At 43.3% G+C, this 13,917-nt stretch overlaps 1 protein-coding gene across 1 annotated transcript; it reads left to right on the top strand.

Moving 5' to 3' along the window:
* The first annotated feature begins 3,152 nt into the window (after positions 1 to 3,152).
* Positions 3,153 to 8,605, top strand: SARC_05192 (hypothetical protein). The gene is made up of 6 exons (XM_014300946.1): positions 3,153 to 3,350; positions 4,729 to 4,876; positions 5,277 to 6,236; positions 6,508 to 7,448; positions 7,660 to 7,716; positions 8,081 to 8,605. Exons 2-6 carry the CDS (start codon positions 4,759 to 4,761, stop codon positions 8,168 to 8,170), a joined length of 2,166 nt encoding a protein of 721 aa, XP_014156421.1. The 5' UTR covers positions 3,153 to 3,350; positions 4,729 to 4,758; the 3' UTR covers positions 8,171 to 8,605.
* The last annotated feature ends 5,312 nt before the right edge of the window (positions 8,606 to 13,917 follow it).

The raw sequence follows: 13,917 nt of genomic DNA, 5'->3' as shown, positions 1-13,917 counted from the left end.
TATAACTTTCGTTCCCCATTTGCTACCTCTTTCATTCTTGGAAATACACTCGTAGATATTTAAATACAGTCGTTTTTGACATATTTGAATCTGTACTCACTCGGGCTGAAATATATATGTGCATAGACACTGGATTTTCTTAGGCGTGCCAGTACACATTTAAATAGTATAAAACTTTATGCTTAGGAATATATAAGTCAAGGTGCATTCTTGAAGGGTCCTTTATAAACATATTCATGAATTTGGTAACTTCTGACTTGGCAACCGTAAGCACGGTTGACAATTTGATAATACACGTTTACAATACAAAAGGTGGTTGTTGTGCAGAATAAACTTCACTATATCTATGTGAAGGCGAGCAACCTGAGTCGGCATAGAGATACATACATATATTAGTAGCTTTATAGATATTCTGTGGATATTAAAAAAGAACCGTCACAATACAATGAGGTCACTGTATCAACAGCAGGTGCATCACACGAATTCTATAGCACCAACACTATTTTCCGAGCGTGAGCATGAAGGTTCTCCACTATTAATGCTTCCATCCACTTATTTAGAGAAGGCTGTTATTACTATCACTTACTTGAGAAAGAGCAGCCAAATCCTGACTCTGTTGTGCTTCTAGATCACTGGTTATGATAATCACTTTGTGTTCGAGATCGTCAGCCTTGCTAGACACCTTGTCCAGCAACGCGACTGCCTGGGAAATGTTCATGGTCGTAGCTTGAGTATGCAAGCGTGGGTTGTATATACTGTTGTTTGTATGGTGCCTGAGGTGTGTGAGGTGTGTTATGGTAAGTATTATGTCGTGCTATGTACTATACAACTACCTATGACGTTGTATATGTGGTGTTGAATACTTACTATCTCAAAAATAGCTGTTGTCTTTATTTATTTACATATCCGTCTGATAATGACAATGATGTGTGTTCAGTGTTCACTGAAGTCTAAACTCAAAACTGTGTTGGTTTTTTGTGAGAGCTTATCAGAACACCAATCAGTGATAAGATGCGACGAAATTTACAAATTAAGATTTTATATGTAAAATGTATGGAGAGTATATATAATATTTATATGTGAAAGAGCAAGAGAAAAGTGTGAACGATAGCGAGTGTAGCTGTGTATAATATAGCTGTTGTATAGGTCTTATATACAACTGTATGTTTAGTGTATAAGTTTTCATGTATATTCTTATCACATCTCCAAAAGACTTCTGAATAGAAATGTTATCCTATGAATCTGTATAAAAACAAATGGAAAATCAATGAACCACTCCTTCGATTCAATGTTGTGAGCAAAGACGTGGTGGTCTCGAAAAGTCAATATTTAGTAGTCGAAACAATTGTTCTGAATATTCGAAGTTGCCAGCCAAAATCCTTTTTAAATTCAATCTGTAAAAAAGCTCTCTTTCGTAAATCAAGGCTACCACAAAGTCTGCGAGTAGACAAGGTACCAGACGTGAATCATCGTGGTTGCCAGAGGAATATGATAGTTCGTATTCTGCAGTTTCTCCTCTTTCATAGATAGTCTTTATTTGTCTTCGATACTTGGACACTTTGCCGCTTTGGTGTGAATTAAGTTGGTAAGATGCATCGCAATGCTCTTCCCTATTGTTCAGGTTAATTTGACTACTACACCTTGTTGCTTTAGCATAATGGTAATCAATTTTTCAGCGGCGATGGTTTCATCTGATTATAACGGCAATGGTCACATTTGATGTTACAACACTTCAACCCGGGAGTAATGCGAAGTAAATATGGTTTATCATGCTCTCTGTAAACGATATAAAGGCATATCTTGGATATAGCCTGAATGGTCTTTTCACCTATTGGATCTCTTTCACAACTTCGTTTAGCAGGAGTGAGGCGAAGCATAATTCATCATCTTCACACATGAGCATGTCTCTTGCTACACCTTGCACTACAAGCAATGATGCTTCACATGCATGTGATATAGCTTGGACCCTATATTTATTGTACTATATTCTACTAGGAGCGAGGCGAAGTTTAGATTATCAGCGTACCGAGATTTGTGTTAAACGTTTCAAGATATAAATAAAACTTGAATCGTTAACTAATATACATATTTAGCACCTTTAAAAACGTTTTGCACACGGAGAATTTCATCCACTTTTCACGGGCAAGTGGATCACGGAACGAGCAGAGCAACATGTACGTCCTTATTTCTATCGTCATGCAGTGTCAGTCGCAATTCCGATTGTGATATTTGAAAGCTCAAAAAAAGAAGCTCAAACCGTATTGCAGTACTTTTGATTACAAATTGGTCAAACAACAATAGCAAGTCTCGCATAAAACATTCTTGCATGACAAATGATGTGATAAAAAACAAAGCTGACGGTTCAAAAATGTATCGTATATTTTCTTTAAAATTTTAAAAAATAGTGGACTCTCAGTGAGGCCCTGCATGATGATTATCATCAATGATGGACCCGTACACTAACGTGAGTGGGAACATCCGCATCCAATTGCATGCATAAGCATCAGCCTCTTCATCGAGTCTGAATAATGTGTCTAGTTCGGAAAGAACAAGATACAGACGCTTACTATAGAAATGAAATCCTGTAGAGTAAGGTCAATGATGTAAATTATCAAACAATTCTTATATTTATATGATTGATACAGATTGCTTGATTGTGGCTTATTCTCATCACAAATTTACGTACGGTCTCCCTCGTGCACGTTGCATCCTTAAATCCCAAGCGCCGCCGCCAAGTCGTCAACCAAGAGTCCAAAAGACTCGTCCTCTCAAATTCTACTCATATCTATAAAAACCCTAAACACGAGCTGCGTTTACGATATCAGGGTTTTAGTCCGAAAATGGTTTTTCCTGATCAACCAATTTCATAGCCCTCTAAATTGGCACCAATTTCAAACAAATTTGTTTTTCAAATATATCAAAACTCAGCAATAGGCCACAATTTTTTGAAGCTATATATTATATGTACATAGTTCTTTTCAACCCCTCTGTTTTTTGTAATAATAAAAAACAATATAAAACAGACTGTCGGAAACTACATACATAAATAAATAGAGAATTATTTTCGTTGTCAAAAATGAAAAACTAAAATAATAAACTGAAACCCTTGTTGCAAACCCCATTTTATTTACAACTTTTTAAAAGTTTGCATGAGGTCTATGTAGTCGTGTGAGTTCAAGAGTTGTGATTATCTTCACTCGTCTTGTGAAATGGTAAATAATTTGGTCAACAAGCAAGAAGTACCTTCGACGTTTTGAATGTGTGTTCGCGGTTTAACACACAAGTCAGGTCGTGAGGAGCATTGAATACACGCACACACAAACTACAGTCGAGCAAGGAACGTGGTTCTGGTATGTTAGATATGCTTAAAATATCGTAAGTCGGGCCAGGGCTATGTTTCTAGTGTTGAACATCTGGCAATAGATTGTATAGTCCGCGTTTTGGAAGTGTTTGTCAGTGTTGTTTTGCGATACCACAATGTGGATTTAGAGATTGAGCCTTGGTCTGTTCAGACCTATGATCAGAATCTAGACATACGTCTATGAGGACATTAGAGATGCTTATTTGTTGTGTCTGGAATGGTCCCATTTTTTTTCCTCTCAGTGTATTTTAAATAGACGCGCATGCCTGGGGTTTGTAATATTTATATATATATATATATATATATATATATATATATATATATATATATGTATGTATATATTTAGTATATATATATACATGTGTGTGTGTGTGTGTGTGTGTGTGTATTATATATGTATTGATGTATGTATATATATAAATATATATGTGTGTGTGTGAGAGAGAGTGTGTGTGTGCGTGTGTGTGTGCGTGTGCGTCTGTTTTACATGCTAATATACTTTATTGGATTGTTATATATATTCCCTGTAATTTATGCAAATATATGCATAGTGTATTTGCAAGTACTTCGTATAGCATATTTTAGATATGCTTCTACACGTATATTTATATGCTTTGAGTGTCAAGTGTAGTAAGATTGTTGAGCTGTTTTCGGATTAATGTCATTATCTCACTATTCAATACATCAAGTCAGGCCTGTGAGTACAAATCTATATATATATATATATATATGCATGCATAAGGTACATCTTTTTTTTACTACAATGGTTTACATACATTTCAATCCAGCTACTACTATCACCTGGATGTATCACTAGAAGCATTTGAATGTGCTTCTGTGTTACAACCTGGTTCCACAACCACAACAAAAGCACACAATTTATTTGTATCCTACAGCTATGTAGACGCTGTCATGTGTATATATCGCACATAGTCTATCTACACTATCCGTCCCACCAATTTCGCTATAAAAATTATATCGCATAACGTTGAGTGAAAGTAATCAACCCCACGCTTATCGATAAGGACATACAGCCATTTCCATGTATGATATAGCCCACTTATAAGCGCTGGTGTGCATATCTCTAATCGTGCACCGGAGCTACTACGTTCAACTATGTACCTTGCCTTGGTATTGAATTTCGTGTGAATGTGGATATACCTACTTGTCGAATGATCATTGGCGATTATACATGAACCGTCACGCAACAACTGCCGTCTCTTTGTTAAAAGATGTCTATGACATGCTGCCAGGCCGTCAGCAGGTCTTCTTATCATGCTAGTCAACTCAATAGTCGCATGCATATACAGTACCTTTACAATTTGGTTGCTTGTGTTAACGTCGTTCTTTGTATACATACATCGTAGAATACCCATATTCCTGAGGACACATACAAGATGGACTTCCAAGACATGCTGCAGCAGGCAAAGGACCGGGCATCGGCCATTGCCAAAGGTGAGCCAGCCCCCGCAGCCACAGCCGCCCCTGCGGCTGCTGCATACACCGCCACTGGAGGTATGGTCTGTGTTCATACACGAGTGTTCGCTATCCCAAGAGTGTTCAGGATATGCGTAGGTCATATGTTACAGTCCGCGCCTTCATATATTCGCGTCAATAGCCGTGGGTGGCGGATGTGTTGTTACTTGCCCTGTTGGAGAATGTTATGGCTGATGTGATGTTTCTGCTTGGTCGTTGTATGGGCGTGGAGCAGAGGCCTGCCCAAGCACTTTCCAGAGTGCAAAGCCATGTCCATGTCCTGCAGTGTGCCCAACTACACTACTGTATGGTGCATGCACTACGATATGGTTCATGTACATTCTAGGTCTGTCTCGTATTACAATCGTAGCTCTCGGTAGCCCTAGAGACGTTGTTACCCTCACACAATCTAATACGCAGTATCCTCCGGTTCTCTCAGAAGCGGACGCTAACGCCGCAAGTGCAGGCACTAAGCGACCCCACGACGATGGTGGCGACGATGACGGTGCAGCCAAGCGTGTCAACACTGGCCTGGGGTACGACCAATCATCCATCATGCCCACCTCGGATGTGTACGATATACCTACCTCCGCAGCTGGCCTTGTCATTGGTCGAGGCGGTGAAACCATCAAGCGCCTGCAGGCCGAGAGCGGCGCTCGCCTGCAGATTGCGCCCGACTCGCACGATGGCGTGCACCGCCGTGTGACTATCACCGGCGACGGCGCCTCTATCGCCAAGGTACGCTCTCTGATCAAGGAAGTAGTAGACACATCTCAGTCCAGTAGCTCAACCGGCGGCAACGCTGAGCCCGAAGAACGCGTGGAGGTCATGTGCCCCAACAACCGCGTGGGTGTGATCATTGGGCGTGGTGGTGAGAAGATTCGCGAATTGCAGGCCCACAGTGGGGCTCGCATCCAGGTGATACAGGACAACCAGCCACCAGGAGCGATTGAGAAGCCTGTGGTCATCTCTGGCGATAGAGAGAAGGTGGCCATTGCCAAGAAGATGGTCGAAGAGATCATCGCAGACTCGCCTTACGACAACAGCACCGTCGGCGGGAGCGCTCGTGGGGGTAGTTTCGGGGGTATGGGCAGCGGAGGCAACTCAGGGTTTGGTGGACAGAGCGGGTCCTACCAGGAGTCCCCGTACGGCACAGTCAAGGTGGAGATCAGGATCCCTAGCGACGGGGTGGGTCTGGTCATCGGCCACGGCGGTAGCACTATCAAGCGACTGCAGGCGGAGAGTGGGGCCAAGATACAGCTGGAACAGGACATGGGCCGGCCCGAACGCGTGGTGACCATTGAAGGATTTGCTGAGAGTGTCAAGAGAGGCGAGGCAGCCGTGATGGAGATCGTCAACCAACACAAAGAGCGCCAGGGCCGCGGCAGTATGGGTGGAGGTGAGTGGTTGCTGTTGATGAGATGCGAAGGTTATAGTTATGTAGCCCGGTCAGGCTTTGTGTGCATTTTTTGTGATAGCGTCTAATATATGGGTTGAGCTTATACATCAAGTAGAGGTTCACCCTTGCTTGACATTGATCGATTTTCCTTCGCTGCAACAGTGACAGTCCATATATTTTTATGTCTGCTTGCGTCTTGCTTATTATTATTTTTCTGCACATATGTCCGCACTTGTTCAAGTTCAATATAATGATCTTCCACTATTAACAGGTACGGGCGGCCATGGTGGCATGGGTGGTTCCGACGGTCGACCGGATGTGCGTATCCCTGTCGACAGTACAAAGGTTGGACTGGTCATTGGCCGTGGAGGTGAAACCATCAAGATGATCATCGCAGAGACTGGTGCACGTGTCCAGCTTGACCGAGACGGACCTCAGTACGGGCCTGAGAAGTTTTTCCTGGTCAACGGAACCGATGAGGAGATTGCAGCCGCGCGGGCAATGATTATGGAGAAGGCTGGTGGCGGCCCTATGGGCGGTGGCGGTGGCTACAACAGCCGAGGACCCGCACCTGGCGATCCTAATTCCTGGGGACAAGGTGCACCCGGAGGACAAAGCGGTGGGTATGGCAGCCGAGGCGGAAGCCAGGGAGCTGGAGGCTATGGACCTCGAGGTGGCCAGGCAGGGCCGGGTGGGTACGGACCCCCTGGAGGACAGAGTTCAGGCGGCTATGGCAGTCAAGGTGGGGGCTACGGCAGCCAGAGCGCTCAGGGGGGTGGCTATGGTAGCCGACCCAGCCAGGGGGGACAATCTGGAGGCTACGGGCAGGATAGACGCGACTCCAGCTACAGCCAGGGCGCACCAGGGGGGTCAAGTACTGGGCCTAGTGGCGGCGGCTTTAGCGCCCCGGGTGGAGATAGCCAGGGCGGGTATGGAGCACCTGGAGCCCAGCAAGGCGCACAGGGCGGGTATGGAGCTGGCAGTCAGGGCGGGTATGGTAGTAGCTCACAAGGCAACCAGTCCTCGGCACAAGGTGGCTACGGAAGCCAAGGTGCGGCTGCTGGCGGATACGGGCAATCGCAGGGTCAGGGGGCGGGTGGTTACAACAGCCAGGCCCCCGCTGCGGGTGGGTATGGAGCCAGTCAGCAGAGCGGTTATACCGCATCTTCACAACAATCGTCGTCAGAGCCTGCACCACCGGGACAGGAGATGGTATGTGTTTGCATGAATGGTGCTGTTTTGTGTTGTGTGTGAGAAAGTAGGTATGGAGACGCTTGTTTGCCAACAAGCACTGTGCTCTACATTCTGAAAGTAATCTCTTATGTGTTGATTCCGCTCGCAATATGATTATTGGTACGTCCATTGGCATTGTTGAAACGTCCTGTCCAGTATAAACTCACTACGTTGATAACGATAACAACAGTACAATCAACAACAAGGGCAGCAAGGGGCAAGCGCGGGACAAAGCAGCGAGCAATGGGTAAGTGTATGGACGTCTAGGTATACGCGAGGGTGTGTTGTTGTATTTTGCTTGTGATGCTACTGTTGGTGATGTGGAATGCTGGGCTTGAATGGTGTTGTGTGTGTGCGTGTCTCCTCCAGCATGGGTTATCAACTCTTTATATCGAGTACTGCAGAAATTCTCTTTGATTTTACTATGACTTCGACACTATATTGACCTTTCAAAAATCAAAGGGACATTTGGCCTATTTCTCAACAACCCCATTACACTTCCTCCTTGCACAAAAATGTATACTTGAATTCGCGTTTGTCATGTCTGCCCTGTTCCATGGTACGCTCGTGTGACGTTCGTGTGTGTCTGCACATCTCTTTCATGTTAATAGACGGAACAACAAAAGATCTGGGCCGAGCAATGGAAGGAGTACTACGCACAGCAGGCGAAGGCTGGTGGCGAGGGAGCCGCTCAGCAATGATGAGAACATAAGACAACACAGCAGCAAGTATTCAGTACCCTGTGCAGTTGCTAACGATGATTATACTACTCGCATCTTTTCTGAAACGGCATGTAACTGAACGGAAGCAATCGCTTCATGCCATACTATTTGAAAGATTGTCTTTGAGATACCATCCATGACCGCTTTGCTCGGACGAATCACCCTTGTCACTCATTCATCGCCTGACGCTGAGTCGTATTACGAATATCACCAATGCTATGATATTGATAATCTGTTGATATGAGGAATGGGATTATTGCGATTGAATTGGGACTTTCGATGCACCTATGTATTGATCTAATCCGATGCATGTGCACATAACATCTTATGCACAACGTGCTTAGATTCGTTGTAAATATATATTCTCGAACGCTGACCTCGCCAATGTAAATAACGCATCACTCAAAATGTCGCAATTTTTTATTTCGGAAACCTTCCGTTATCTTTGTATTACTTCAGTCCTCCCCATTGTACGGGATCTATTTCGTTCTCTCTTCTCGTTATTTTTTTTTGTATTTAGTGACATTCGTCCACTCAAGACGCGTCATCGCACATGGCTGGATTCTCAACAAAAAAAAATCTACGAAACAGCAGCGCTTTGTAATTGCATGCAATGAATAATTATGCTTTGGTTAGATCTCGTTATGGGCTTATGCTATTTCACACATAATACTCGCATATTTTCGAAATTTATTTTTCAATGTATGTTCTGCTTTCGATACGTTATAATTGTTCTTGCGCTCACGTAATGTATTCGTATCAGTCGCTTTTACCTGGAGCATAGCCCAAGTGTTTACCACTCTTAACAGGCTGTGCCAATTGGGAAAGGTAGTGATCCGGTTGGTCGTTGCAGGTGACGGACATCTCGTAGTCCACCGAGACAGGTAAGGTCGCATAGTAATGTTGAACCGACTATCCCATCTTGTAAAGTTATCTTACTCATGATGGCTGTGCGCTATTGGTGCTGATTTCGGCCATTGGCATGCCTGTCACTGCACGCATTTCTGACCTGAGATCCCGCGAAGTTGTTGGTTTCACCGTTAGTGTACTGTAGGAGTTAGGAGAACACAGATCATATCTGGCAGTTTTCGCAGGCACATGATGGTTCAGATGAGTACAGAATCACACTTGCCTCTTCAGCGAAGCCTTTAGCCCAGTTCTGGCTGCTATTGTATTGAACGGCTTGATACACTTTGCGTCTGCGTGTAGATATCATTACCAGGCCATCATTCCTATATCTAATTCTTACTACACAAAAAGTATTTGACTAGTTGTTGCACTCTCATACATACATGCTATGAGCTCTGCTCGGTAAATATGTTTCGTATGCGTAGATGTTTGCTTTATTTAAAGGGCTATGCAGCACATGGGAACGGAGAGGTGTCACTTCCCTTTGTCACGGACTATGCATATACGATTGTCATCATATTTTTATAACGTTCAATAAAAAGAATAAGTGTACATATGGGTTAAAACTTACAATGAAGTCAATACATTTTTGTAGTTGTCAAGTGTATATCACCAGAATCTGCCAAATCGTTGTCAGCATATGCTGTAGTGGAGAAAGAGATGTTAGCTATCTACAATCAACTTGTACTTTCTCTCTATATATATAGGGGTCACACCTGTCAATTTAGTCTTAGTTGCAAGGTCATGCTGTAGTGGATAATAAAAATATAGAAATTCGGAGTATTTAACTATCGACTATCAACTACATTCTCTAAATACAGAAAGAGGTCATATATGTCAGGCGTAGTGGATAGTGAAGATATAGATTTTCGAACAGCTTTCGGAGTTTTTTAACCATCTACTATTTACTCCTATACCTTTCTCTAGTAGATACACAGAGGTCTCATTTGTTCCGCTCATGGTTCTGAGCCGCTCATACAAGTAGAACTCAATGAACCAAAATGTCTCCCAATCACGCGTTGGTAGAGAGATTATTCAATTAACTTAACTGTACTTTCTCGATCAACAGCTAGCAGAGAAGGAGGCACTACTTATACTCAATGAACTAAAATGTCTCCCAATCACGCGTTGGTAGAGAGAATATTCAGTTTTTTAACAGTGCTTTCTCTATCAACAGCTAGCAGAGAAGGAGGCGCTACTTATACTCAATGAACCAAAATGTCTCCCGATCACGCGTTGGTAGAGAGGATATTCAGTTAATTTAACTAGTACTTTCTCGATCTACAGCTCGCAGAGAAGGAGGCGCTACTTATACTCAATGAACCAAAATGTCTCCCAATCACGCGTTGGTAGAGAGAATATTCAGATAACTTATCAGCACTTTCTCGATCAAAAGCTAGCAGAAAATGAGGCGATACTTATTCCTCCCGTAATCAGTTTACTGTTTATCGCATGTGTTTATTTCCTCGTATATGGCTCGTTTGTTTACTCGAGCGCATTCGTACATTCCTGGAATAGTTACCACTAGTACCCCACTAAGAGACGCGTACGCTCACGCGCGATACCGTCTCCGGAGGAGATTTTAGAACAGACAACGCTTTAAATCCATATCTTCAAGCAGTCCTCTGTCCGATTGGTTTATTCCCCGGGCACCCACAGACCAGACTTGGTACATCTAAATAATGTAAAAAATGTAAGCATATCAAGGTTTGAGAGTTAAATTCATCCCCAAATATGCATAATTTTGAACGCTGATATAAGACTAGAAGATCAAGTCCAGGAAAGTGGATTAGTCAGCTATACGTATCAATCTATAAGCACATCGCTCGCACTTTAACCACACTAACCACTTAAAGATTACAGTATACAAAGCTGCACTAACTACGGGCAGTGAGCTCAGAAGACGACACAGTTCAAACAACCTTAAGCCGGCCAAAACGCAGCATTCACAGACACATATAACCGAAACTACTGAAAATAAAAATAGAATAAATAAAGACCAACACCCAGAACTTGAAAGACTCTCTCACCTGTCGATGTAATATTCCGCATCCTTCAACTCCATATCTGCGATGACCTGTTGTAACTTGGCAATATCTCGCGACTGGTACCAAGAAAACAATAGCAAATGGCACTGCTTGAGTCAACCGGTTTAGGTTGTCGAATCTAGTTTTGTAGACTCGCAATAAGAGGACTACGCTTGCATATCGAGCCCGACTCTCCGAAGGTCTGTACACCGATAGATAACATATGAAACACCTATCGCACAACTCGCCAGCTGCTAGTTATTGACAGGTCTACGCATGTCAAGCGGCAATACACAATTTGCCAAATTGCACTAGCAAGGATATGAGTCTTTATAGCCATTGCACAGGCCGAGCCAGGATTCGAGATGCATGTTGCGAACACAAATCTCTCATTGGTATATAAGAGAACGATTGATGCGACCGAACTTCTAATAAACCATATACCTTACCTAGTGCATACATAAAGCGAACAAATGACTGACTAGCTGCACAGCCCACAATCAAGCTATCACCCGTTTGAAATGCACACGCGCCAAGAAAGCCCACACATCTATGCGATATATACCTCGAAAGCATCCTTCATAGCCTGAGGCAACTCATTCATGACCTCCTCCGGATCGACGCCCCCTGGCGATTCAGCGATTCGCTTCTCTTTCTCCTCTGCTTCAACCTCAGCCAAGGCCTCTGCCAGACGCTCTTTGGCGCGGGTTTTCACACGCTCTGTAAGCGCCTTTGTTTCGTCCCTGAACGCCTCTGTGTAGGCGTCCTCCGCCTTGTGTGCGCGCACAAAGAAGGTCTTGACGAGATTCTCGTGCGGGGAACTGGAGGAGCCTCTGACCTGTTTGAGTATAGAGCCTTCACGTTGAAAATGTGATAATAATGTACAATGTAGAATACTACACACGATTCCGTCAATAAGAGTCGGCGTAGAATATATACACCCCTGGTATACGCGTGTCTGTATACGTTATCTCTGAAAAAAAACAGATGTCTAAGGATTAAATCCATCGCATGTGTCTGCGGTAGGCATTTACAGGCAGAAACAATGAGAGCTCGGCAGAGCACAACTGAGATACACAATCTACGCACACACCTGAAGCATGAACTGCAGAGTCACAATCTGGCCAATCACACCGTCCAGCTCTTTCCATTTCTCTTCCACGGCCAGATCCACGGCATACACCACCATGAAGTTGGCAGCGTACTCGCTCAGTAGGAAGGGCTTCTCCAACATCATCGTCTCAGTTTGTGCCGGATTCTTCAACGCCGCAAACTTTAACACATCTTTCTTGTGCTCTTTCATGTACCTAGGAGTTGCGAATAAGAAGGATACTATAACCCCTCAGACCGACGATTTGCAGGTACGTATACAAGCTTGAGATTGTATAAGTCCTTCCGTCCGATTTACACGCTAATGGTACGTGCGTGCAATACAGTGTTGAGAAACGGCTAGATCTTAGTACACAAATTCAAAATGAACGTCTGTATTGAGGTTTTTTTGGACGTACAGTACACCGTATACGAATATATTAACACATTCCTTGAACCGCGCACTGAAACTCGACAGTGGATCAGACTGACTGACATTGTGGTAGTGAATATCACGATCGCTCTTAACCATGCATTAACAAAATAAATCTGTATAGTGGTTACATCCATACCGCAGTCCAAACACACCGCATGCGAATTACACTCCAGTTATCCGCACACAAATTATACAGCTTCAGAGCGCATCAGAGCGTATCAGGCGACACAAACAGAGCATTTTAACCCAAAACCGCTACACGTCCCATGATTGACCGGTACAATGCAAGCTCTCCCAATTTCACAGAATGAATACTAGACAAGCATATATCTGATACAAGCGCGTTTCGACGGGCATACGCACTTAAACATACGGGAACATACTTCTGTTGTTCGCTAGCGAGATCTTCGTCTGTCCTCTCCTTTGCCGGCTCTATCTTTGACACCACAGTTTTGCTCCATTTGTCATGGCACATGTTCGATGAGTTCCACTTTGGGAATAGACGTTCCTGTGTCGATTCCGTAAGTGTTCCATTAGAGTTAACTTCAGATATCAATTATCTGAATCCTGGTCGGCATATTACTGACCATAATGTTATAGCTTTCGTAGTAAGAACATTCACGCCAATGTCATGGCCAGTACGTGCGCAGATGTGCTAATATACCTAAAACTTTGTAAAACATGGTATAACTTTTCTAAAGCGCATAGGGACACGGGAGTCTAAGTATATTGCTTTAACCATTGGTAAAGTTGCATGTCGAGAAAGACTATGGTGAAAACTAGCCATATCTTACCATAAGTGGAAATACATTTATGTGAGTATGCGTTGCTTTCAAATCATAGACATTCAAGTCAGTCATGTAGCACACTACAGTTTGAATGTGACAGCATAAGTTTACATGAATACATAACAGGCCCAGCAAAATCGAGAAATTCGGGAGGCAAAATTTATATACAGAGACTTCAACGTATACGTCAACATCTTATCATTCAGACGTTGAGATCCGTTTTGCTATGTATATGTACATGTATCTAGGTGTGTGTGTCTGAGCATATAAATGTGTTTGTTTAGAGAGGGCAAGAGGAGCAGGGGCAGGGGGTGGTATATATATATATATATATTATACATGTGTAGCTACGCAAATATGAACCAATGAGTAGATATACATCCATAAATGCTTATTTATACACTCTCAAATACGTATGGATATACATACATATATATATATATATGAGTGTGTGTGTGTGTGTGTGTGTGCGTGTGT

Source organism: Sphaeroforma arctica, assembly GCF_001186125.1.
Source record: "Sphaeroforma arctica JP610 unplaced genomic scaffold supercont1.323, whole genome shotgun sequence".
Classification (NCBI taxonomy): domain Eukaryota; class Ichthyosporea; order Ichthyophonida; genus Sphaeroforma; species Sphaeroforma arctica.
Note: the sequence above shows the minus strand (reverse complement) of the source record. Positions and strands in the feature narration are given on the sequence as shown.